This window comes from Macrosteles quadrilineatus, unplaced genomic scaffold, assembly GCF_028750875.1.
Source record: "Macrosteles quadrilineatus isolate MER2022 unplaced genomic scaffold, UCM_ALF_1.0 Scaffold_7__1_contigs__length_78375512, whole genome shotgun sequence".
Lineage (NCBI taxonomy): Eukaryota > Metazoa > Arthropoda > Insecta > Hemiptera > Cicadellidae > Macrosteles > Macrosteles quadrilineatus.
Window position 1 is genome coordinate 30,460,119 of NW_026542600.1, and position 25,325 is coordinate 30,485,443.

A 25,325-nucleotide genomic window follows, 5' to 3' on the forward strand; every position below is an offset into this window, starting at 1 on the left:
AATGTTGTAGTTTGCTTGTTTATGGATATATTTTGTATTTTGATCAAATTTATTTATTTTGTACTAAGCTATCAATATTTTACAAAAAACACAATTTATTAGTTTCCTTGTAGCAGCAAACCTAGGTACTCGTTAAACCTAATGTTATTAAAATATATTTAATTGAAAATCAATTAAGACAAAATGGAAATTCTTATAGTCGGCAGGTTTGCTGCGGCGGGGGTATTTTTGTTCAGAGTCTGATTTTTACTCACTATTGTATGCACTATTTATTAATATTGTTCATATGTCTTGTTATTATGATTTTTATGCATCTTGTGTCTCATAACAGTATTATGCCTTTTGTACATAACCTGTACATTCTATTGCATGTCTTCTTGTAATGCTAGCTTCTTTTTGTTCAGAGTCAACTTGCTACTTACTTTTGTATGCACTATTTAGTAGTATTATTATTTGTATGCATCTTGTGTCATTTTAGTTGTAGGTCTTATGTAAATTGTATGTCTTTTGAATGTTAGCTGCTCACCTTTGTTCACTTATTTTATTTTAATTAGTATATATTATTGCTTGTTTATCTCCCAAATGTTACTTCTGCTCTTATTTAAAACTACCATTCTCGTCTCAGTAATTGCCAATTTTTGTTCTGTTTTTGTATTGATTTGTTATTTGCTATGCAAGTGCCATTTATTACAACTTCTTATTTATTATGTTTCAAGTGCTTATTGATTCTAGTGTGAGCATGTACTTTTACCAATTCTATAGCTTTGCATTTTTGTATGTATAATTATGATATTTATTGTACAATGGTTTTTGCCGTAAATAAACAAATTGAATTGAATTGGACCATTCGCTAGTATTATATAAGTGCAACCCTGAATGTGAATTTCTTTTAAAGGGTAAATTAAGGTGATACAAAATATTGACAAAAAAAAGGAATGGAACTGGGAGTTTCGACAAAAATGTGTGTGAGAAGAATAGGAAGCATGTACCTAATATAGTAATGAGTTTGTCTTATCTCTTCTGCAATCATAACATATATATTGCCATTGCCACCATTGGGGGGGTCGGTTTATAGAATGTGTTGGACTTAGTGTGTGTAGCAAAGTATTGTAATATCACCTTGTACTCGAAGCAGGAGATACAGATGTTTAGCACCTCCAGTAACTGACGTAGCCTAGCCACAGGCAGATCTAGCCACCATTGCCGCAACACTTCTCTGTCCATGTTCTTGACAATCCAGAGGAAGCAGATGAGAAGGTTACGTGTCGTTTCATTGCTCAACCCTGTCCTACGATTCTGTAACGTCGAAACATACAATTGAATGCCTTTTATCACACATAAAGTAGAATCCTCATTTACATAATTTCAGAAAAAATGGTGCACAGAGAAGTTTGCATTAGTTTGTAACGTACTAAAATTCACACTTAATCCATTTTAGCACATTACAATATTTCATAAATATTTATTTATTATTTATTACATATGTCATGTTATACATAATTTTAAAGGTATTTAATACACAAACATTTTCGCGAAAACAGAAATGAATTATATTTTTCTGTTTCAAAATGGCGGCAGTTTATTGGGAAAAATCAATATGTTTTTAATACTCTGTGTTTCCTATTCCAATGCACTTAGCCCTTCTCCGGTTGAATTAATTAAAGAGAATTTGAATTGAATTGCATAATAATAAAGTAGTATTACCAAATCATTAACTAGAACAAACCTCATAGACTGGTATCTAAATCACATTCCAGACCACATAATAAGCATGCAGGATGATAGAGGTTTCAAAGTGAAATTGAAAGAGTTTTATATATAGAGGGCACTTTATTCATTTGATGTCTTTTTTAACTTTAAGTATAATATTTTTGTAGATCTTAAACATTTAACTTGATTGACACTATTCATGTAAATATGTATTTACAGATATGAATAAAGATATTTTTATTTTATTTGATGGAAGTACCATTCAGATGTTAGGTTTCCATTAACCATCAACTCATCTTCATTACTTAAACGTTTACAATTTTCTTATATTCCTTAACATTTAACAAATTTGAGGACAAAGTTCCTACAATGTGGAGTATTCTTGGAAAAATCCCTGATTTTCTAACAATTTGACCAAGATTCTCTGTTGTTGTTGATATTGACGTACATATATATGTATATATATATATATATATATATATATATATATATGACGTACATACTGTACATTTTATGTACCTGACGCATGAATGTTCTCTAGGAATATTTCAATAAAGATTTTGTCTATTGTCTATTGTCTATTGTCTATTGTCTATTGTAAATAGTTCATCTCAACATTGTAAGAGCACAGTGTTGTTAAATATATAGGGATAATTTCAGCTGGGATAAAATATGACAATAATGGCATGATTTAGTAAACTGAAATGAAAGTACTTATGACTGGAGTTAAATCTCCACTGTGCAAAGCCCATCTCTAAGTTTATAGATTTATAAAATAAAGTTACCTGATGAAACAGTTTGACTCTATCCGGAGGGGTTACTTTGATCCCAAACATAGAGGTGCCTGCGATAGCCATTGCCACAGACTGATTGATGCCAGCAGCTGGCTCTAGCAGATCTTCATGCATTTGTAGTCTTCCTAAAAAATACATTAAATGAACTTGGAAACTTAATTTTTGTGATCACGGGAGATGGTGATGACGTCTACGCGATGATGTTTCCGTGACTGCGGGAGACGATGATGTTTACACGGCCGTGGAAGATGATTTTGCCACGATCGCAGATGACGACGACGATGTTACTGCTGTACCTGGAGACGATGATGACGTCTTCATGGCCGCAAAAGATGCTCATGATTTTGCCGCAATAGCAAGACGACGATAAATATATGACTATGACTATGGCTTAACTCCATAATGCCATATACAGTAAGTAAATTTTTGGAAAAGGTTTAAGTTCAGCTAACTTTCTTTAGAAAATTATAGTCCAAATATACATTAAAATAAGTCACATAACATAGCTCTGTTATTTTGTTTTCTAAGTGGTCATCTGTAGAGAGTAGATTGGTGAGAAAATTAATGAGATTTGTGAAAATAGATTGAAGATATTTTCTTATCGATCTACTCTCTGAAAATGTTCTATAATAGGACTAAATATCAGTATTATTCCTTGTTTTGATTTCATTTTTGGAGATGTAGACTCGATGTAATTTCAATTATTATTGCAGACATTTTTCATTTCACAAGAATTGGTGGAAAATATTAGCAATAATCCTTTAAACAACATAAAAGTTACTAGTACTACAAAACATTGAGATCACTGCACAGACGTCTATTTTATGGTGACAGGGAATTGAGGTTACTCACCCCTGGTGTCTGCATTGCAGTTGTGTAGCTGAGGCAGCATGTCCATCACTATAACCAGCAGAGGCAAGTACAGAGTTGCTACTCGAGCCTTGCACTCCGGCTCAGCAAACCTTGAATCTGAGTCATGACAAGTCATCAGGTTTCTCACTGTGTTCACTGCTTTCATGTGCAGGCTCGGATTCCTGAAAGTATCCATAAAAGTTAACTGTGTGAAATGTGTTTAACAGGGTTCAATACAGTAAAGTCTCAATTGCCAGGCCTAAACTGGCATCGACAAGGTGGGACAAGTGAAAAGATCTGATAAATTATGATACCCATTGTAAGCATGTAAAAGGTCATTGATGTTTTTTAAGCCTCTACCACAAATAACCAACAAAATAAAAACATATCTTCGAATACTGTTACTATAAAACATGAGATAAAGCAATACTCTACCACTCATTTGAGGTCTCCATTCACAAATCAGCTAAGATTTTAAGAGTAGCGAGAAATACAAACTGTATGATAATGCAGTCAATGGTTAAGTGCAGGTGCCTTGAACCACAGAAAACATACTACTATAACCCAGAATGCTAACCAAGAGAGCTTTGCATGTCAATTCGTAGGCAGCGCCACCAGCATTTCTATGGTGGTGCATTGTATGCTGGTGGCGCTGCCTACGAATTGACAGGCAGAGCTCTCTCGGTTAGCATTCTGGGTAATATGTTTTCTTATGGTTATGTATGTTTTCTTTGCTTGAACACTCTTCCATGTACAGACCCTGTTAGGTGGTAAACTGGGATGTTAGACGTACCCATCAAATCATACAGAATATCACAAAGAACTTTTTCCTGGTACTCAATTATCTCTAAGGAGGGTTGTTAACCACTGAAGGACAGATAATAAAGATTCTACTGTATGGGTAAAATAGCAAATTGAATGTGTGCTTAGCAAATATTTCAGAAATAACTTTATAATCACTGTTTTAAATTAAAATACTTATATTAATCCTCAAAATAGCCCCGTTAATATAAGTTATTATTGATTTGGATAAGCCGACAAATGCATAAAACAAGGCACACAATATACTAACTGCATGTCTAGAACGATGGCAAGATCAGTGAGAACGAGGCCCATGAGGAAGTGTTGCTGCTTGTACTCATACGACAGCTCTGCAAAACAAGCCTTGTCTCGGTTAACAGATGTGGACGAAGCTTGAGAAGGAGTGGGAGAAGCAGGGGCCGAGCTCCACATGAACGGAGTTCCAAATGGCAAGTTCAGAGCCACAAAGTGCTCATGAGAGCACAAGATTCTAACAAAATCCAGCTGAGAACAAAAAACAAAATAAATTATGCAAATTGATTTTTTAACCATGCCTTTCTTTATTTTTTTTGGACCAGCAAGGTTTATCTGAATTGATAAAGCCCATCTTTGCTCAATGAATACAATACATTTACCCAATACACAAAAGATTAGAATCATTCAAGTTTCTTCCATACATCTTTTTCTAAAACTCAAATCTTTGTTTATTGATAATGATGTCAAAAGAAAGTGAAAAACTGTGTTGATATTTCATTGTGGCAGGATAGAATATTTTCCATTAAGCTAAATCTGCTATCTTAACAAAAATTTGTACGATAGAACATGTGCCCTATATTTTATGATTCTTTAACTTAACTTTCACATACAACATGCAGGATAGTTCTGAATATTTTTAAGTTCATTAACAGCAGTATGTGCCTGAGAGCTTCATTTTAAGGGAATACTAGACCTGAGAAGTTGTATAAAACTGAAACCTTAAATCAGTAAGTTGAGTTTTTATTGAACAGGAGATACTCGATGCTCTATTAACTATTTTATATGTATACACAATCTATATACTATTGTATCTCAAGAATTCTTATAAGTAAAATACCCTAACATGCAAGTATGAAGTTAGCAAGGCAACTTGGAAACTCAGCTAAGAATAAAAATAGAAGGAAAAACTATGAAATAGTGGAAATATTTTAATAGAAGTTTGGTAGGTTATACTTACTACCTACTTTATTCTTAAATGGTGACATTTTATTTTACACATTTTATTTTATGCCAAAACAACCATCTGCATCCTTGAAATCCAGTTGAAATGTAATGATATTGAAAAGTAACCAATTTAGAGTAGAAAAACAGAGTAAATATGTATATGTCAATAATCGTTCAATATATCAATTCTTTAAATGTATTACCATACAAAAATTTTATAAAATGTCATTTACTGATATTAAAAATCTAAACTTTTTTTCAATAAGATGTGCAAGTTTTGTGATAGGCATATTGTTAATTAATTTACAATATGAGACAGTAAAATATTTATAATGCAATAGTATAGACTGATATAATGAATAGAAATAAGATCTAACCTTAAGACTGTAGAGAGATGCTCCATCTGGAAGAGAAGATATTTTTGCAGAAATTTGCTTGCAATACCCCTTGATTAGGATGAAGACAAACCCACGGTCCAAAATAGACAAGAGGTCGTAGAGGAAGAATGCTAGGCTAGAGTTCATACTGTGGATCAGCTAGGAAAAATAAGTATGCCATTAATTTAAAATACAGTAGAGAGTTATTTTCTTGAGAAAGATAAGCATGAACAGTGCAACCCCTTGTTGTTCTGTTCTAAATTGTTCTGGATTTATAATTATTCAGGATAAGAAAATTTACTTTCGAACAATGATTGACATAAGTTCCCAACACCTGCAAAATAAGATCGTCTTAATAAAAAACAGACAAAAAACATGTATCATAAATCCAGGCAAGTTTTGGTTTTACTTTCTTTCTTTGAGACATATGATAGTGAAATGTGATAGTAGTTAGAGTATGATAGAAATGTGATATATGATGAAACTATTGTCAAATGTATTGTTAAAATAAAGGATTGAATTGACATAATGTAAACTATAATGACATAATGGTGAGTCAGTGGCTCAGCCAGTAGCATCACAGACTTTGGACCCAAGGCAGTGATGTCGCGGGTTCGGGTCCTGGTCACCACAGAAAACTTTTATCAGTACTGTACCGGCTCACCTATTTCTTTGCTGGATGCTTTCCATACACGGGCATATAGTCTATGTGGTAACCAAAATTTTACACCAAATAGTAGGGGTCTGCGGTACAGAAAATTTAAGGTCGGTACGGTTCGGTACGGTACAATATTTTGTACCTCGGTTCTCGGTACAAAATCGGTACGGTACGCGGCTACCCGTATTTTTGTGGTTTTCTGCCAAGAACTGTATAAAAAACCATTATTTTTAACTTTAATACATTGACATAACTATGAAAATGGATAGTATCCTACATTCATGGTTTTCTAACAACAATTACTGTACCACACATTATTAAAACAAAACCTTTTACTACTACGAGGATTGTGTCAAGAAAAATCACAGTTAAGATAAAGGCTTTACCTATTTAACTCTGAGATACTTTGAATAGCCATGATAAAAGTGGTTTTAAAAATATGATAAGAGTTTTTAGGAACAAACATGTTTGAAACATTTATTGACAAGAAGATAATTTAACACAACAATTATTTCCAACCAACACAATGTTTAGTTGTTTTTTAAATTTTTTTAAAACATAGAGGCCTAAAAGCATTCAGTACAATGACAGTGTAGTTGCGAGCCGTTCACTAGAGATTATGATGAAGTAATGGCAAAGAGCATATTTTTGTATCAGCTTCAAAAACTAGTTATAAGATGGATACAACTCTTGAAACGTTTTTTTCTGAAACTAAAATTTGGATTATCACAGAGTAAGATTATTGTCTTTTCATTTACAAAGTTAACATCCACAATATCAATCAAATCAATCATTAGTTTATCTTAGGCTCAATCCAATTTTCTTAGTATTAGTATATTTTAAAGCTCTTCCAAAGAGTCAAAAGACCCAGGCCTAGACCTAATTATTTAGGAGGGCCTATATATAAATTGATTAGGTTACAATGAGGGTAGCAAAATCACTATCTAGTTCATAAGATTTAGATTGCATAAAGTACCTTCAACACAACACAAAAATACAGGAAACAAAAAAACATTTTAAGCCTTAAACAGCCACATCTAACAATATAAGACAAGATACAGAACATGTAATGACATAATTTGAGACCGAGTAGGCTTGAATAACGAAAACAAAAATTATGCAAACAACAACAACTATGCTTGTGGTTGTCAATAGAAAGATAAAATATCTTTATAGATATTTTTTTATCAGACCAAATATTTTAACTTATAAAATAAGATTGTAGATTAGTTACAAGTTTAATATGTAGCCATAAACAGTTTTATGGCAGTAGGCAATGGCCAGCAGCAAATTGAATATCTACGAAAATACTGACTAAGTTAGAGATAACATTTAACAGTCATCATAAAACTATTATTTTATGATAAAATAGAATTGGAGAAAGTCGTAAAGAAATAAAAGTGATAAAACTCAACAGTTCATGGAAGTACTTGAATACAACAATTATTGTCGTGATAAAATGTTAATGGGTTTTGGAACTGCTAATGGGGTTTTTATTGCATCTTCACCCTAGTAATAAACTATGAAGATCGTAAAAAAACATCTGATAAGACTTTTATGTGCTCGGAACCAACTGTCGTTGACTACGAAAGTAATTTATTATTATAATTAGGCTGTACCGAACCGAATTTGTACGCTTGTACCGTACCGTACCGACTTTTTCGGTGCACCGCAGACCCCTACCAAATAGTAAAAATGGTGTAACCGTAAACAAGTAAATAAATAAATAAATTTGTGGACGGGCAAATGCAAGGTTAAAAAAAGGCCGCCAACCTTTTAAAAAAAAAAAACTTTAATTCAAATTTCATTTATATTCAAACAAACTTTTTATGCAGGCTCAGCTAACTCAAACCATCTAGGCTAGTAACTATATTATTAATAAGTAAAAAATAAAATTATTACCTTCGGATCCTTGTTGTAGGATGCAATGATTTCTGAAATGAATGTTGTGACCAATGTTGAGAGATCATCCGTAAACTGTTCCGAGAACCGTAACTTTCGAGGTATATCAAGGCTTTGAGTAGCAAGCAAGTGCTCCACCATACTTTTTATCATGAGGTCAAAGAAAAACCTAACACACAACATGTATGAAATTAGTAAGGTTACTTGGCAAAAAAGTACAGTAAACTCTCACTAAACCAGTCCCATGTTTAAGTAGTGACGGGTTAGTGAAAGTGCCTAACATCTGGATGTCAATGAGAGAAATCGGAAAACATGTAAAAATCCTGAAAACTTCCCTGACAAATTGAGAATTTTCAATTGCACAATTTCCGCAGACGCTTCCGCATCTGCGATCACAATATCACTAGAATAAAAATTTAGTTAAGCTCGATTTCTTGACTTGCTTTATCAATCGGACCTAAGCCTAACACAAGGCTTACCTAATGCAACCTCTGCACAAGAAATATTGGGTATTATCTAAGCTATTACACCTGTTAATAAGCTTAACATAGAACTGAAAGAAATCAGAGAAAAATATCTTAATCTAGAAAAACTGTTGGCTTGTAAGGAAACTATTATTCATGAGTTTAGGTGAGTTAAAGCCAAGATGGAAAACTCCACTTAAAAACTAAATTTTTCACAACAAAATCCCCAAGGATGAATTTAAAAAATTCAAACTGGAGAACCAAAATGTTCAAAGAGCCATAGACATGCTTCAGAAGTATTATTCAAAAGCAGAGAAAGAAATAATGGACTTAAAAATTACAACCAAAAGTGTCTCCACCATTTCCCGCTACTTCAAAATGAGAACCAGGAAGTGCCCTGGAGTTCAGTGAGAAATGGCACAGTAGGCCAACACAACAAGACCACCCAATTTTTGTAACTAAAAAACCAATCTGATGTTCTTCAAAGAAACTCTCAAGTAAATTGAGTAAAACTGAATGCCAACTTAGAAAAACAAAACAAAATGGAAACTTTACAAAACGACAATCTAAAACTAATCTGAACGCAGGAAATAAAATTATATGTAACCAAGAATCTACAACAGCAGGAAAATAATTAATAATATTTGCAGATAGCCATGGCAAACTTTTAGGAAACATGATTCAGCAAAGGATAACATCAAATGTATACTCTTTTTTGAGACCAGGAGCAACATTTTGTAAAGTCACTGAAGAAACAAGTCAAATTACAAAAAACTTAAAACAAGATGATTATATTTTTTTTTGTAGGGACCAACGATATAGAAACCACGGAAGAATAACAAGTAATTCCCAATATACAAAAACTTATTGAGACAACACAGCACACAAATCTTATTATGGCCTCCCTACCTATGAGATAAGTTATGATAAGCCTGAGCTTGACCTAAAGATCATAGCACTTAATTAAAAGGCAGCTTCAAAACATCGCAACATAGTGATTCTCCCATTACATCTGCTTCCTAGGGACAATATTTCTCCCAGCATGGGATGCACCTTAATAAAAAAAGGAAAAAATAAAGTATCCATAGCTGTAGCAAACATCATTGTAGAAAGTACTCTGAAGATTAACAGGGACAGGAACACTCACAAAACAACTTATTCAATGATGAAATAAACGTAGTCGATAGTGATATTATGGATGATTACAAACAACACATTAGGTTTGCCCACACTATCTTAGCAGATTTTGAGCACCCAAGGTATATGTCTGCAGGTGTAGCTGTTCTTTCAGGCATAAATTTGGGAGAACCAACTATTCAAATTATATTGATCGGAAATTGACCAGCCAACAAGTCTCAGGTGGAGCAAAAGTATTTAGTCTTGTTACAAAAATGAATTACTATGGAAAACCGTCAAACAAAGAATGACATTGCCTTCAAGCAACTAACAGGACATTTTCATCCCGCGCATGCTTTGCATGGCACATGGGATTATGTAATTAATTTAAGAATTGCATGAATAAAATTGTTTGAATTGAATTGAATTGAATTTTATTCAGAACAAACTTTGAGGTGTTGCTATGTCCCCAAATGGGTTGTGTGAGGGACCAGATAGAACTAAAACATTTTTCTAAGAACATTGTTCAATTCCAGCAAGTGGCTAAAGCTAAAGCCTGCATTGTGTCATACAACCAAGAGTCTCAAAGAGTTCTGAGGTGAGGTCTATCTCATGACTGCTTCCTAAAGGAACTGAAAGAAAATATCAGTAAAGTACAAAATGAAAAATCAAAATCTGACCAGGTAGCAATCATCATCTTCATCCCCAGAACATCAGGAAGAAATTAAGGAAAAATCTAGAAAGGCAAATCAACCTACTTCCAGCAAGAAGTTGGTGAAGAGCATTACGAGCTTGGCACTCCTTTAGCTGAAAGAGAAACAGATTTGTCCAATGTAGCGTTGAAGCAAACACCTAATTGCCTTGCAGCTCTAAAACTATACACCGACAACTGATGTGGGAAGACAAAAACAAGATGAGGAATTTACAAGTAGCAACTCATTGCCTTCTAGGCAGTGAAACAACACCTACACTGAACACAAATACTGCGGACATCTCAGTGACTGACTCAACAATGTTAGTTAGTAATAGTAGTTTAAATAATTCAAAAAACCGATTTTAGATTGTAACTCTAGTGGCACATTTTGAATGGTAAAAAAAATAATTTTTTTCCTGCCCTAAGGAGTAAAAGAGCTACTTTATACCTGCAAGGCATGCATTAAAAACGGTAGTTTTTGTGTCCCTGATAAAAAAACAGAGAATAAGAAAAATGGGTCTAAATTTAAATTAGTGACTTGAGTAACACCCTGTACAGATATTTGTTTAAAAGCAGCTTGGAAGAAATGAAATATTCACCATGAGTTCGCCATTGAGAGTTCTCGGGCAATCCCACTGGCCACAACCCATTGTAAGGCTACCTCCTCGTGTACGAGCTTACAACAGTTCATTTTGTACATGACATTCTCTTGGCAAACCCCTGAAATCAGAAGAGAATAGTAGAATTTTTTAAAATGGGCCATTTGAAATTAAGTGGAATTTCCACCCGAGATTTTTTTAAAATTTTTTATGAGAGAATATTTATTTTTAATATAATTTTTTTAAGTCTAATAACAAACTAAATACATATACACCCTTTGTAGAGGTAAAGAATTAATATAATATAATATGCTATATTATATATAGTAATAATTCATGGGAGTTACCTCCATGGAGGTTACATTTATCTGTTCAGTCACTTGTAAGTCCTAACCTATAGATTCATATATCCAGAGCTTATGTTTTCTGAAAGATAACAACTATCTCTCAAATAAAAAGTCAAAGTTAAAATTTTAGCATATGACATGCATTATTTGTTGTACACCATGGAGGTTACGTTACAAGGTAAAAGTTACTCTCCTTGCAAGAAAGGAAATCCTGTTCATTAATAGTAAGTAGGACACATGAGCAGAAAACGATCACCAGAAACCTCAATATGGCTCCCCCTTCTTCCTCAAAACTCCACCAATGAACAGTGCTGATCTCCAGTGAGCATTTTTAGAACTTTTATAATGGTCCATGGTGGTTACATCCAACCCCGTGGACAACTTTTTATCTTTAAATTAAGCTAATTAGATAGTTTTGTAAAAAAATTTAAGATGATGTTAAGTCTAGGTTATATTTTTTATTACTGATATTGAGAATTTGTTATATAATACAATGATTTTTTTCATAAATCACTTGTCAGAGTTTTCAAAAACATGGGTGGGGACATTCCATGGTGGTTACATTTCGAGTACTTTGCTTATTTTATCTCTTAAACGTAAGAATTTAACATTGGGATCTCTTAAATACACTCTTGCTTCATTTATAAATAATATCAAGTTTATAAATATTATTGTTTTTATATAAAACATAGAGGGGCAAAAAATTCCACTTAATTTCAGAATGGCCAAAATCTAGATATAATTCTTAGAGTACTATTAATAGTACTAGTGCTACTAGCATGGGAGGGTACCAGAATAAGCTAAGTTAAATAATCTTTATAAGGTTTTTGGAAGCTCAATGTGTCAAAAATCATCAAAATAATGTATATAAGGTTATAAATTCTTTAAAACAATTAATACTTGTAAAAATTACCTTTACAAATCACCACACCTTTCTTAACCCTTTTGATGCTGAAATTGTTTTTGTATTAATCTTCTGAAAATGCTAGAGTTATGTACTTATTTCGTCCGAAAAGTGCTATGCTTGCCACAGGGACAAAGTTTAGTTACAAAAAAAGAAATTGGTAAAACGTAAAAACATGATTTTTCATCCCAAAAGTGCTAGTGAATTGGGCCTTGTTCGTATGAGGAATCGAAAGAAACAATCGCTGTTTCCAACCGAGTCAACCGATGTGCCCATTTAAACTCACACGATCGAAAGTTGTGCTGGCACATAATATCGTCGCTTAGCGCTTTTCGCATGAAACGTGAACAACATGCCATACCACTTTTCTAGGAAATAGACGCACAACAATGATATATTGTCGCATAGCACTGAAAGGGTTAAGACATTATGTATGAAATATTGCAATATTCAAACTAACCAGTTTTCATGCTGCAAGTACGATCCAATCCTCTTGAATACGTATTTACTTCTGAGTCTTCAGCTGCAAGGTTATGTAGGGAACTAGGGTTGCTGTTACTCCTATAAATAAAATAATGAATTTAGTTCATATATTTAAATTCCGTATAGTCTCATTACATGACACAGACTTTCATTCACTAAGACTAGAGTTCACACATACACTACCTAATTGCACTTATTACCTAATTCAAACAAGAGTATAACGTGACTGGCAAGCTTTGGACCTTTTAAAATAATTTATGATGAATAAAAAATATACATTGATGTAGAAATTGTTGAGATTTGGACACTCGCATCACAGCTGATCCGTGTCATACCGGTAAATCAGCTGATATCTGAAAACTTGGGGAAGGGGTAGGAAAGGCCACAAGACATGGAGTTGTATGCCAGGAGTCTACCCGAGCGGATCCATGCTGTACGCCGGTCTACAGATGGATAAGTTTACCACTAGAATTAATATTTAAAATAATGTTCTAAATCTAATCTTTCAGGAGAGGGGGGGGGGATTAAGGGGTTTAGGGAACTATTAACTGTATCTGCTTAATATATAAATCATACATTTCAGCACACTCGGGCCCTTATGGTGCAGGTGGAAGATTTGACTGTTCTTAACTTATATTAAAATTCAGATTTAGGTACAAGTTTAATTAATTTAAAGGGAATTTAGTTAATGAGTAACAGCAATAAATTAAAAGAAAAAAGGGTTAAATTTAAATAATTTTCTAAATTCCAAATTAACGTAAATAAATTTAGGGTTTTGTGATTAAGGTGCATGTACGTTGGGAATGATAGAAGTCGGAGTATTTTATTAATATATTACAGGTTTAATTGAGTGAATAACATTTAGGAATTAGGAAAACCATTCATCAAATAAATAAGTATTTTTGGGCTCCAGATTTAAATAAAATATTTACAGACATGGTTAAATCATGTATGGATTGCAGGCGCGCCAAACCCATGCAAAACACAAGAGTAGGTTGTTTAGCATCAGAAATTGTCACTAAACCATTTGAAAAGATTTTTATAGATTACGTAGGGAAATTACCAAGGTCACGAAATGAAAATCAATATCTTTTGTCAGTAGTAGACGCCTTTTCAAAGTATACAATTTTATTACCAGCTAGGAACCAAACAGCCGCAACAACAGTAAATTTACTCACTAAACATGTATTTTCATATCTCAGTTTTAAAGAATTAATTCCATACGATCAACAAATGAATACGGAAGAAAGATGGAAGGATGCAATAAAAAACCTTACAAAAGCCCGACAAAAGCGTGAACAATTATACAACAGGCAACAAAAACCAAATCCTTACAAACCGGGTGACTGGGTGATGTACAGACTTCATACCCAAAGTAAGGTAGTAGAAAATATAAATAAAAAACTTATGCAACTTTTGTCGAAACCATGTGTTATAGAATGTTTTACATCTCCAGTAACGGTAAAGCTCATAAGCCCATCAACGGGAAAATACGTTCAATCAAACAGCTCACGTTTGCCAGTTGAACAGATTCTTTATGCCGGGAAGAAAATAGACGATATAAACAACTCATGGATCGCTGGCTCAGTTTTGGCCGCATGGTCTAGCTTCCCCCACCATCTAGTGGCAGAAGCCGACGCAGCCCATACACTAACAATTATAAAACACACATTTTTAGTTGCTGCTCTGTTGAAATATATAGGGATAAAATATTGACCTTATGTCTGTTTTGTTTCTTGCAGAAAATAGCCCATCTGAATTCTTTAAAACTACAAATTCACTAAACCTGATTAGTAGATGTTTTTAGAAAACTGATATTGCTAGTTCCAAATTATACATGGTATAAAATAATAAGTGATTACTAAGGAGAAATAGAAAGTACAATATTTGTTATTGAAATCCTATTTTATTAAACAAACAAATAGTACATAAATATTTAGAGTAATTTTGCTAATTTGTTGCCGCAGACGTACCGTTATATTCAACATAAACGGGATACTTTTTTCTTTCAATGTGTAATGACAATGTATCTTACAAAATAGGTCAAAAAAATAAAGAAAAACGTAGGCCTATCATGTTAATGTCAAGCATAGATCTGTGGTAAAAACTAAACAAATATAGTCGGGTTTTCAAGAGTTCAAATGTGTTATTTTCTGCAAGAAAAGAAGAAGACAAAAAGTTTAGAATAGTAAAACAAGTTTGGCATGCGTTGGCAATATTTTATATCTATAAATTTCAACAGAGCAGCAACTTGAAAAGGTGCGTTTTACAATGATGAGTGTATGGGATGCGTCGGCTACTGCTAGTAGATGGTGAGGGGAGCTAGACCAAAACCAGCCCCCGCAGTGCTACTGAGAGCGCAATCCAGTAGTTCTTTACATCGTTCATCTATTCATGTCTGTCTATTTGCTGTGCTAGTTATGAGTTAAGGAAAATTTAAAAAATGTAAAAAAATTAAATAGTGTTATGGAGAAACAGGTAATTAAAATTAGTAATAAAAGATCATCAATAAGTGAAATATAATTAAGTAGGAAGTAGAGTAGAGACCATAAAGGTAAACAGAATATCGGTCAAGGCCAAACATCAAGCAAGATTCTTATCTCACCAGCAGGAAACGCACCAAGATAACGAACAGTTAGGGCGTATCATATAATCTGAGGAATATGGTATAATTCTTTTGGAGTGTAGCTTGACGCTCAGATTTTATTTAAAAATGGGGAAAAGAACAAAAAAATCATATTTAGAAGGTCAACATTGTATAGTTGTGCGATCAAGGGAAAATGGTATGGTAAAAATAATCAGTAAACAATAATCCCACCCAACCCTCCTATCCTTCTCATTGAATTTTTTTAGCAAATCAGTAGACTTGGGTACCACAATAAAAAAAAGGAGAATGAATGTAGTGCGTATGGTAAAAAAGGTGCACGGTAAACTTACACCAAACAGTGATGCAAAAGGCGCGGACACATGTCTTCCATTCAGGTCATAAGTTGAATAAATATAAGCTTGATAATGTGTGTCAAACAAATCAAAACAAACTTCTTAGAATGTAAGCAAAGCAGTCATCAATTTAATTTTATTTCATAGTTATTATTCCTTCACCCATATTTCAAGTTCATAAGTCAATAATTGCAAATTCAATTTCATTTTTTTCAATTTTCATAAATTTTTCCCCAGCCATGAAGTCACAGGTTAGAGCTAGGTAATTTAAGGGTAGTCCGCGAAATCTTATTTTCCGAATCACTAGGGCATATATCAGTACCGTAATAAAAATTAAAAAATAAAAAATAAGTAAAAAAACTGTCTGTGCATATAAGTGTTATAATATGGTAGAAGGACATCACTGGGCGTTTTTCCCATAACAATAACAAGGGGAGCTTTGTTTGAACACTTTTTAAAAAACTTGGCTCTTTGCCTACATATCCTTATACAAATGTTCAACCCTATAAATATTTCCAATCCTCACCCATTACCTATATATTTTTTAAATCAAGCAAAAAAAAGAATTCTAGTTTTTAGTTTTAGTTTTAGTTTAGTTAGAAATTTTTAACTAAAAATCACTTCAACAAGAGATAAAGTTTGTAGGGTTGCCTACCCATTTCAAGTTGACAGAACTCAATCATGAGTTGCCACTAGAGACGAGAAGCATGCCCGCAGCAGTGCCTAAGGGTCGGGAGCGTGCCCGAGTTCTGGTGCAAATCTCACATGATTTTGAAAATATATATGGGAATGGATGTGGATTTGAAATGTTTATAGGGTTGGACAATAATATGGAAAATTTTTATAGGGATGTATAAGCTGTGGGCAGGATTTTTACAAATGTGGCTAAACATGACCCACTATGTTATTCTTATGGGAAAAAACCCTCCAAGTGCCGTCTCTTTCTCCTATTCTATCTACTCATATAAAGTTATGAACGCTCTTGTTTGACGCAATAGAAATAAACATACACTTGACATACTATGGCATTCTTAAACATCCTACCTGACGTAAGGCGAGTGTGTAGGCTGGACCTTAATTTCTGGATGAGGCAAGGCACACTGGTAAGCGATGTAAGAGGTCAGTAGAAGATGACGACCCATCACATCTTGATTGACTTCTTGTAGAGCCTGTATTACCATACAAACCTTTGATAAAGAATTTAACATAGAGCGGAAGAGCCTAGGTTTTTAAGATTTTTGTTCGGACAGCAGGCTAACCTGAGTGGGCTAACTCTGTACAAAAAGAAACCTTCCTACAAGGCTTGTCGTCTTCTATAACCATGTTCAAGTAAGAATACTTTTTGTTTCAAATTTATTTTACCCCGGAAACAAAATGTATAAGCATGTTGTAATATTTGTATATATGAATTTATAGCCTATAAGATAAGTTATTTGACTCTTCAGTAATAATCCACTAGTACTTACAGTGATGTTTTTCACAATGTTGGTCATAGCTTCAAATACAGTCTGGCTGATGTTGAGAGTCATGTTGTCTAGAGAGATGGGCTTAACCATGAGTGCTATCAACTTGTCGAGGATAAGAGGCAGGAACTTGGTCAGAGACTCTGTCTTGGCATGGGTCAGGTTCAGAATGCTGAAACAACACGCTACTTTGTGGAGTATGAACATAATCTTCTTACATTCAACAATAAAAAACGAAAAAAACAACTATAGAATTATATATTCAAGGGCTACCCATGAATTAAGGTCTCTTAAGCAGCAATTTCTCATTCAGTCACACCGCAGTTTGCATGAAGATTTTCCCTAACTTTATTTGTTGACTTGAACATGACTGACGAACAACCTCAGCTGGCCTACACAGTGCAGATAATCGTACCAAAGATTTTGCAAATGTTTAATATGACTGTCTACCCCTTCTACACACTTTAATTTGAAAAATACCTTTAAACTAAACATTTTAAACCTAAAGCAATTTTATAAAACAAATTTGAACCAAGTAGGAAAAACTAGCATCTGTTTGATCTACTATATCCAATTATAACTTACCTGTTTTTAAGTTCTCCTTCAACGCTTGACTCTTGCATTCTTTGAGGTATTCTTCCTTGCTCCAATGATGCACACAAGTTAAGGAAGTGATCTAAGTAAACATCCTGTAACAAAGAAAAATATGCTTGATTGGCAAACAGTTACCTTTATTTTAATGAAACCGATTTTTTCTGTTAATTCACTACCACTATATAATTTGTATGTAACAATACACAATTTTGGTTTTATGTTATGTTTTGGTTCTTACTTAGTCTAACATAACCCAACTCAACCTAAAAAACCTAATAATGAATAGGATTTTAATTAATTATAATAATATTGACACATTTATTATAATAATATTATAACATTTCAACCTAAAAAAAAACCTATGTAGTGAATTAATCAAAATGGTAAAAAAAAATCATCAGGAAGTGACTCATAGTAAATTTGTTTATGAGCACTATTTGTTCTTAATTCATAAGGTAATAAGCTCTACTAAGCTTACAGTGGCCAAAATAATAAGGCCCTACTACAGTTTGGAAACAATATGATTTGAAAATTACATACAGGTACATAAGGTTATGTTTTTAGGAAAAAGCATTTAGCTTGGATATATTTATTTAATACAGGTATATAACTATTCTTTGCATATACTTATCTTGTGTCATTATATTCATAGAGTGCGTGTGCGTATGTCGTCCTTGTACATGTTGTGGTGTGTGTGAAGAAGTTGTATGAATGGTTCCAAGTCCCAGTGACTTTTGTATTTTGGTAGTATTATTAAATCCTTTCTTATAAATTTTTATTTTTACCTTATTTTATCCTCTTTTAACTTTTAGTTTGTCATCATAAGTTTTAAGTTATCTGCTGTGGCTCCCTAGTTAAAGTGTTTTTCCTTTGTAATTATATATTAGTATGTATAGCAGTATAAGGTGTTGTAAATAGACTCTAAGATTATGGACTGATACAACTCGGTCACCACACACAGGCTTTGCCTTTGTGGGGACCATCCATTGTATAGGCATTATAATTTTTATAACACATATTTTTTATGGAATAATTTTTTTTATATAGGCCTACACATTATTTTATTTAGATTGAAATACATGCCTACATAATTTTATTTTAATAGTACAATTTGGTCAATTTGATCACCAGCAATTTCATCCATTATCAAATATTGTTAATGTTCAAGTCAAGTATCAAGTCTTGTGTTGTTGTTTGCAATCTTGTTGTGCTGGGAAATCCACTTTGCAAAAGGAAGCTATCTCCCAATAACCTTATAAGAATGGTTGCAAACTGACCGATCTGGCACATGAAACTGTGTATGGGAAAGACTTTGTAGAGTGGTAAAAGATTCATACTTTTTCAATTTATATCTATAACTAAAACATTAAATAGTCCACTTCTTATTGCAACCAAGGAAACTTTGATGTTCAGCAAAACAAACCTTCTATTCATTTGAACACAGTGGAATTTTATATCATTGAAACATCAAAGGTAAAAATAAAAACTTTACCATCCAAAATTTGAAGAATCTCAAAATTTTACCATATCAGTTTAGTATGGTAAAGAGCTTGAAAATTGAAATATCTTGATTTCTATTGCACAATTGTACTGTAAACACATATATTCAGTTAACTTAATGATTTACAGGCTATCTCTGTTGTTTTTCAACAAGAGTCAAAGATTTGTAGGTTATTTTGGTTTTAACACGTTCGCCAGACTGAAATATTTGAAAGCCGAACGGGTTCACTAGACGCTGCCCCGCACCGGGGCTACGCCTGCCATTTGTTGGGCCGCAGCAAACGTGTTAATGGGAGAACAGAGCCGGTAAGTGACTGGTTGTGAAGGAAACAGCAATACTGACATTAAGAGTGGAAGGTAGGAAGTGAGGGAAGAAAAGGCCTTGGCCTTGATTGGGTTATGTCGTGTGCAGTATTAGGACTTGTTGCAACACCAGGTGTTTGGATGCCAGTTTTTTACGCATTGACCTTGTTAAACTCAAATTGTTGTCATACATTAATGACCAAACTCAAAAAACAAAGTAAAAAATTTTAATTATCTATAATCAAATTGAATAACCTATGTTATTTTGACATTGATAACATAAAGTTGTTCTAAGGACCGAGAAAAAAAATTGTAATGAAAGAAGTTTTTATCAAGGAAGTTGGAACTAAGCAAATTACACTGTATGATATTCCGGTTACACTGCACTTCTCAACAATATATTCTCTTTTTACAACAGTGGGAGGAAATTACCTGAGTGTGTACAGAAGTGACGGCTTCCAGATGAACATTGAAGATGCCCTTGTGATTGTCCACCCATTTGATGCCTGGTAGCAGCACGTCCGGTGTGATGTAGGAATAGTTGGGTGGAGGATGTTCCATAGTCACAGGCAATGTGAACTCCCCAGCCTGCAGTCTGTGTTCTTGAAACAGGGGCATCCACTGGACATACACATTACAACATGTATTCAGTACTCATATATTTATATTCTAGAGATTTAATAATTATGTTAATGTGTATATTAAGTCACTATCTCTTTATATCTCATTAACTAGGGTTAGTTTTATAAAAAGGATTTTCCATATGCGATTGGTTTTATTCATTTAATTCTTGCTAAGCCCGCTTAGATCTCCCGCTAGTCGGGAAAGTACATTTTTCTGTGTACTACCCACAACACACCTTGTATAACTCTTCCAATTCTCATTAGCAGACAAATTGCTGGACCTGTCTAAGCACAATTGTTATCCAAACAATGCTGTTGACGTGTCATGTCCAGTTGGCGTCCATACCTCAAGGAGTTAACCGTTAGATACTCGCTGTGTCAATTTCTCTATTCATCACCCTTTTTTCAAGATATTAATCGCCCTCTATTGTTCTTTTTTTTATCTCAATTATAGGCTATAGACTCATAAATCTGGTAATTTTTCCATTGGTATTTGTATAATTTTTCAGTATTTATAGTTAATTATTATATTTCCCCTTTATGAATACAAACTAATATCTGACCCAGTGTATCAGCCAAGTGCTTCAAAATTAAAAGACAGTATGTGAGTGTTTGTGTGTAATATTTAAGACATTTTGTTCGGTTTATCGTGACTTCCGCGTTAAGTGAGCTCTCATAACAATTATTACGATAGTAATAAAATGGAACGCAAAGGAATAAAAGTGATAAAGCTCAACGATTTCTTGTGTGTACTTGAGTACAACAATTATTATCGTGATAAAATATTAATGGATTTGTGACTGCTAATCGGGTTTCATTGCCCTAGTAATAAATTATGAAAAGTGTAAACAAACATCTGATAAACCTTTGATGTGCTCTGAACCAACTACCTTGACTATGATAGTAAATTGAAAGTAATTTATTATTACAATAGGCTGTACCGAATGGAATTTGTACCGCTTACCGATGGCAGTAATTAGGCCAGAACCGTACCGACTTTTTCAGTGCACCGCAGGCAGACCCCTACTGTAAATTAAGGTCATAGTCTTGATTTACAATTGATCTTCAATAACAGTAAATGAATCAATGCTACAAATAAGTAATGAATGTGTGTTTCATATGTTATTCTTTGCTTCTTCATAAAATTCCCTGATGGTGTAAAATGGTCTCTGAAGCAGCCACTTATGATCTTCACCTCCTACAGTCTTCATTGTTTTAGGTAGAGCGTTGGGATCTACGACCTGTGTACAAAGGCTTCTTCTCAAGATGAGTTGTTTGGTGATGGGCAGGTAGTAAGCAGTGGCCTGTCTTGTTCTGTAGGAATGGAGATCTTCAGCTCTTGGAAATTCCTCACCATCAGCAAAGAGTATCACAGACTGGAAATGCAGCACCACTATTGTCATAATCCCCAGGGTTTTGAAGGCTTCCCGGCAGCTGTCTCCAAAGTTCAGGTTGGCAAGGATTCGGATGGCCTTTTTATGTAGGATAAGAATCCGGGTTAGGTTTTCTTCAAATGTTCCTCCCCCAATTTGCAAGACCGTATCTGATATGAGATTCCATCAGTGAAAAATCAGCTGTTTTTGCAGTTGACAGCCCACCAATCGAACCACATAAGCACCAGTCCTAAGGCTCTTGCAAAGGCCTATTTATGTGGGCCTTCCATGAAAGGTCAGAATCAGAATCTATGGTGACTCCAAGCAACTTGGCTTCTGATGCTGGGTTGACAGCCAGCATCTGGAAATTACTCGTGTCCACAGCTAAAATGAAGATGTACTTTTTTGGATGTGTTGATAACGAGGTCATTATGTTTTTGAATACCCCCCAGCAAACGGGTGGGGGGGGGGTGGTTCGGGGGAAAATTTAGCAGTTTTGAAACAAAAAAGAGGGGTTGTTTAAGACAGATGGGAAATCATTTGTGAAGAAGAGAACAGCACAGGGCCAAGAACAGAACCTTGTGGAACACCTCTTCTTATTGGGGGAGAGGGCTAAACTGAGCTGTCATCACTACAGGTTGAAGTTAATAATGTTACATACAGAACAGAGCCTGGGTTTTAAGGATTGTTTTTGGAGTATCAAGCTTAATTGAATGGAAAAGAGTCAATCCTGTCACAAGAAACATTTTCAACCAAGTGTTTCAACATAAGCATTATCAAACAGGGAAAAAGCTGCAGTATCAGTTAAATATTTCAAATTTTGGGGCATAAGGTTTTTATGTTTTTTGTGACGGGTAAGATCTTTTCTATTCAGGTATGCTTGCTATCTCAACATCAATATTTAATAAAACAATAAGGTTAAGTGTAACTATAGAGTATAAAATAATGAGTAATATAGTATAAAAAAAATTATAGTTACCGTGTATCCAACCGGAGTCTCTACAGTATTCTGCTCTAACTTTCTCTGACAGCTGATATGGTAGAAGGTAAAAAGAAGGTGATGTTGGTCGCTCAAGTTTGCTGGCAAAACCATTTTTACTTCATCATAGAAATTCGGACACCTAAATTGAGCAAAAATAATATCTTATAGGTACTTATAATGGGTAAAATAAATCATTCTAGTGCAGCATAAAAATATACACTTTTCATTACTCGTTTTGGTTTTGTTTAGAAACACTTTTTTAGAGAACTGAAATACAGGTGGCACTCTGGAGAGAAGAAGAAACATCATGAATCAGTCAGACCTGACAAAGTTCTAAAGAACGAAACTAGTTGTCATGCCAAAAACTGTGGTTGGATATGGTAATCCTTTTATTTTATCAATAATGTATTCCAACCAAGGGTCACAATGAAGGTCCTTAAAGACAAAAGCAATTTAAGGGGTTGTCTCACACTTGCTATGATGTTCAGTCATTCCACACAGAAAACGTGCAATTTCACAGTACTCGATCAAGGAGAGTCGGATAACAATGGAGGTTGGATAACTGAAACTCTACTGTGCTCTACTGTGGTACTCTGCACTCAACCAAAGCTTAACTCTGACTGAACAAGAAATGAAAAATCATTTATTTACACGGGCAAAGTTAGGGCCACATGGCTCTTTCTTACACTTAACCTGTACCACTGAACATATACCACTGAAGGGTAAAAATGCCTAAACATGTTGTAGGAATGAACAGTGAAGGATTTTTCCTAGCACGGTTGAACATATCACAGCAAAATAGTTATAGCTAAAAAAGTGAATCACCTGCTTTACTTGTGCAATTGTGCTCAACCTTAAAAGTGAAGACATTTTTTAGCTGCACTGTTTTCATAGGTAGCCATCAAATTACTATGACTTAAAATCTAATTCAAACTTGCCTGTTGTGATAGCTGACAGTTGAGTATGCTTCAGCGCAGAATTCTGGACATGATGATTTGCCAAATATAACAGGTAGTGCATGTTGTTCTTCTTCACCACACATCAGCTGAACTTTGACGGCTATGTTCCTTGCAGAACCTGACATTGAACATAAGTCTCTAAGTATCTGGATGGTTATTATTTTTAATTAGTCGAGACAAGTTAATATGTTAAGTAAGCTACAGTAAAGACCCACCAACTCTGTGTAATTTGGACCAAAAAGGTTAGTTTGAGAAATGCTGGGTTATTGAAAAAATGGGCCAGAAGCTAAAACTGAGTAATTATTTCTTTTTACTTCTACATTTACATCACATGACACTGAAATATTCAAGTTTAAATTGTTTAAGATAGCACAAAAACTAATTAATTCCCTAGATATTCATGGTTATGTTTCTGTTCAACAGACTAACTGGATAAGCTCATGGTTAGCAATCCAGTCGTCATATATAAATATATATGTCCCAGTCTTAATCATAATGTCTGCAAGTACCACTAAGTTCAGTTGACAATGTACTATGTAATTATTGAAGATAAAGAATTATGTTGTTCACTAATAGGGTTGCTTGCAGGGTTGTAAATAGCGGATTAAGGTTCAGATGACAATGTACTATGTAATTATTGAACATAAAGAATTCTGTTGTTCACTAATAGGGTTGCTTGCAGGGTTGTAAATAGCGGATTAAAGTTCTTTGATACTAGTATAAAAATGCTTAAGTCAGGTTATACAGATTTTGCAAAAACTCAAACATAAAACATCATCTGTTGATTCATGCTCCATTCTGAGGAGAGTTTGAAATTATCCCAATTAATGCAGCAATCTACTTATTATATATAGTTTTAAAAATCTTTGTACAACTAAATCTAGAGTTCTACTGAACCGATTTGGTTAATTAATGGGTCATTGGAAAGCCTTATTCATGTAGATTTGCAAATAATTATAAAAGTGTGATTTTATTAAATATTTGTGGTGAAAAAGTAAAAATAACAAAAATACATTAAAAATTTTTTTTAAAGTTTCTGTTTTCAAGTTTTTATTTGTAACCAGCTTTTGGCTGCTTTTATTATTTGTAGTAAATTTTATTCTCTTTCAGAATATCACATCCACTTTGGTCGAATTCCCCTCCGTTATTGGCAATAAGCTAAGTGATCTCCAAATTTATAGTAATGAGTTATAGTAATGAGGAAATACTGAATTAGATATATTTTTGTTTAACTTTGTACAACTAAATCTAGACTTCTACCGGACCGATTTTCTTACTTAATGGGTCATTGGAAAGCCTAATTTGTGTAGATTTGCAATCAATTATGAAAGTTTGATTTTATTACATAATTGAGGTGAAAAAATAAAAATAAACAATAATACATTTAAAACGCCTTTTTTCAAAGTTTATATTTGTAGACAACTTTAGGCTGCCTTTATTGAGTATTTTCAAGAAATACATAGTAATTTGTATGAAATTATATTATTCTCTATCAGAATATCACCTTCCACTTTGGTCGATTTACTCACCATTTCAAAGTTATTTGCAAAAACGTTAAGCAACCTTCCAATTTATAGTGGTGAGAAAATACTGAATTAAAGATGTTATTATACTTTGTACAATTAAATCTACAGTTCTACGGAACCAATTTTATTAATTAATAGGTCATTGGAAAGCCTAATTCGTG

The 25,325-nt window shown here is 33.7% G+C and overlaps 1 protein-coding gene across 1 annotated transcript in view; it reads right to left on the bottom strand.

The window, feature by feature from the left end:
- LOC128998141 (dedicator of cytokinesis protein 7) overlaps positions 1–25,325 on the bottom strand; it is a 75,540-nt gene that overhangs the window by 21,890 nt on the left and 28,325 nt on the right. Inside the window, exons 13-26 of the mRNA XM_054424144.1 lie at positions 23,618–23,756; positions 22,677–22,818; positions 20,134–20,322; positions 17,890–17,993; positions 17,308–17,476; positions 16,886–17,010; positions 12,879–12,979; positions 11,168–11,288; positions 8,295–8,463; positions 5,735–5,893; positions 4,429–4,661; positions 3,357–3,538; positions 2,496–2,629; positions 1,120–1,296 (exon numbers count right to left, since the gene is read on the bottom strand). Of these exons, the coding sequence (XP_054280119.1) occupies positions 1,120–1,296; positions 2,496–2,629; positions 3,357–3,538; positions 4,429–4,661; positions 5,735–5,893; positions 8,295–8,463; positions 11,168–11,288; positions 12,879–12,979; positions 16,886–17,010; positions 17,308–17,476; positions 17,890–17,993; positions 20,134–20,322; positions 22,677–22,818; positions 23,618–23,756 (2,144 nt within the window). The remainder of the gene's footprint in view (positions 1–1,119; positions 1,297–2,495; positions 2,630–3,356; positions 3,539–4,428; positions 4,662–5,734; positions 5,894–8,294; positions 8,464–11,167; positions 11,289–12,878; positions 12,980–16,885; positions 17,011–17,307; positions 17,477–17,889; positions 17,994–20,133; positions 20,323–22,676; positions 22,819–23,617; positions 23,757–25,325) is intronic.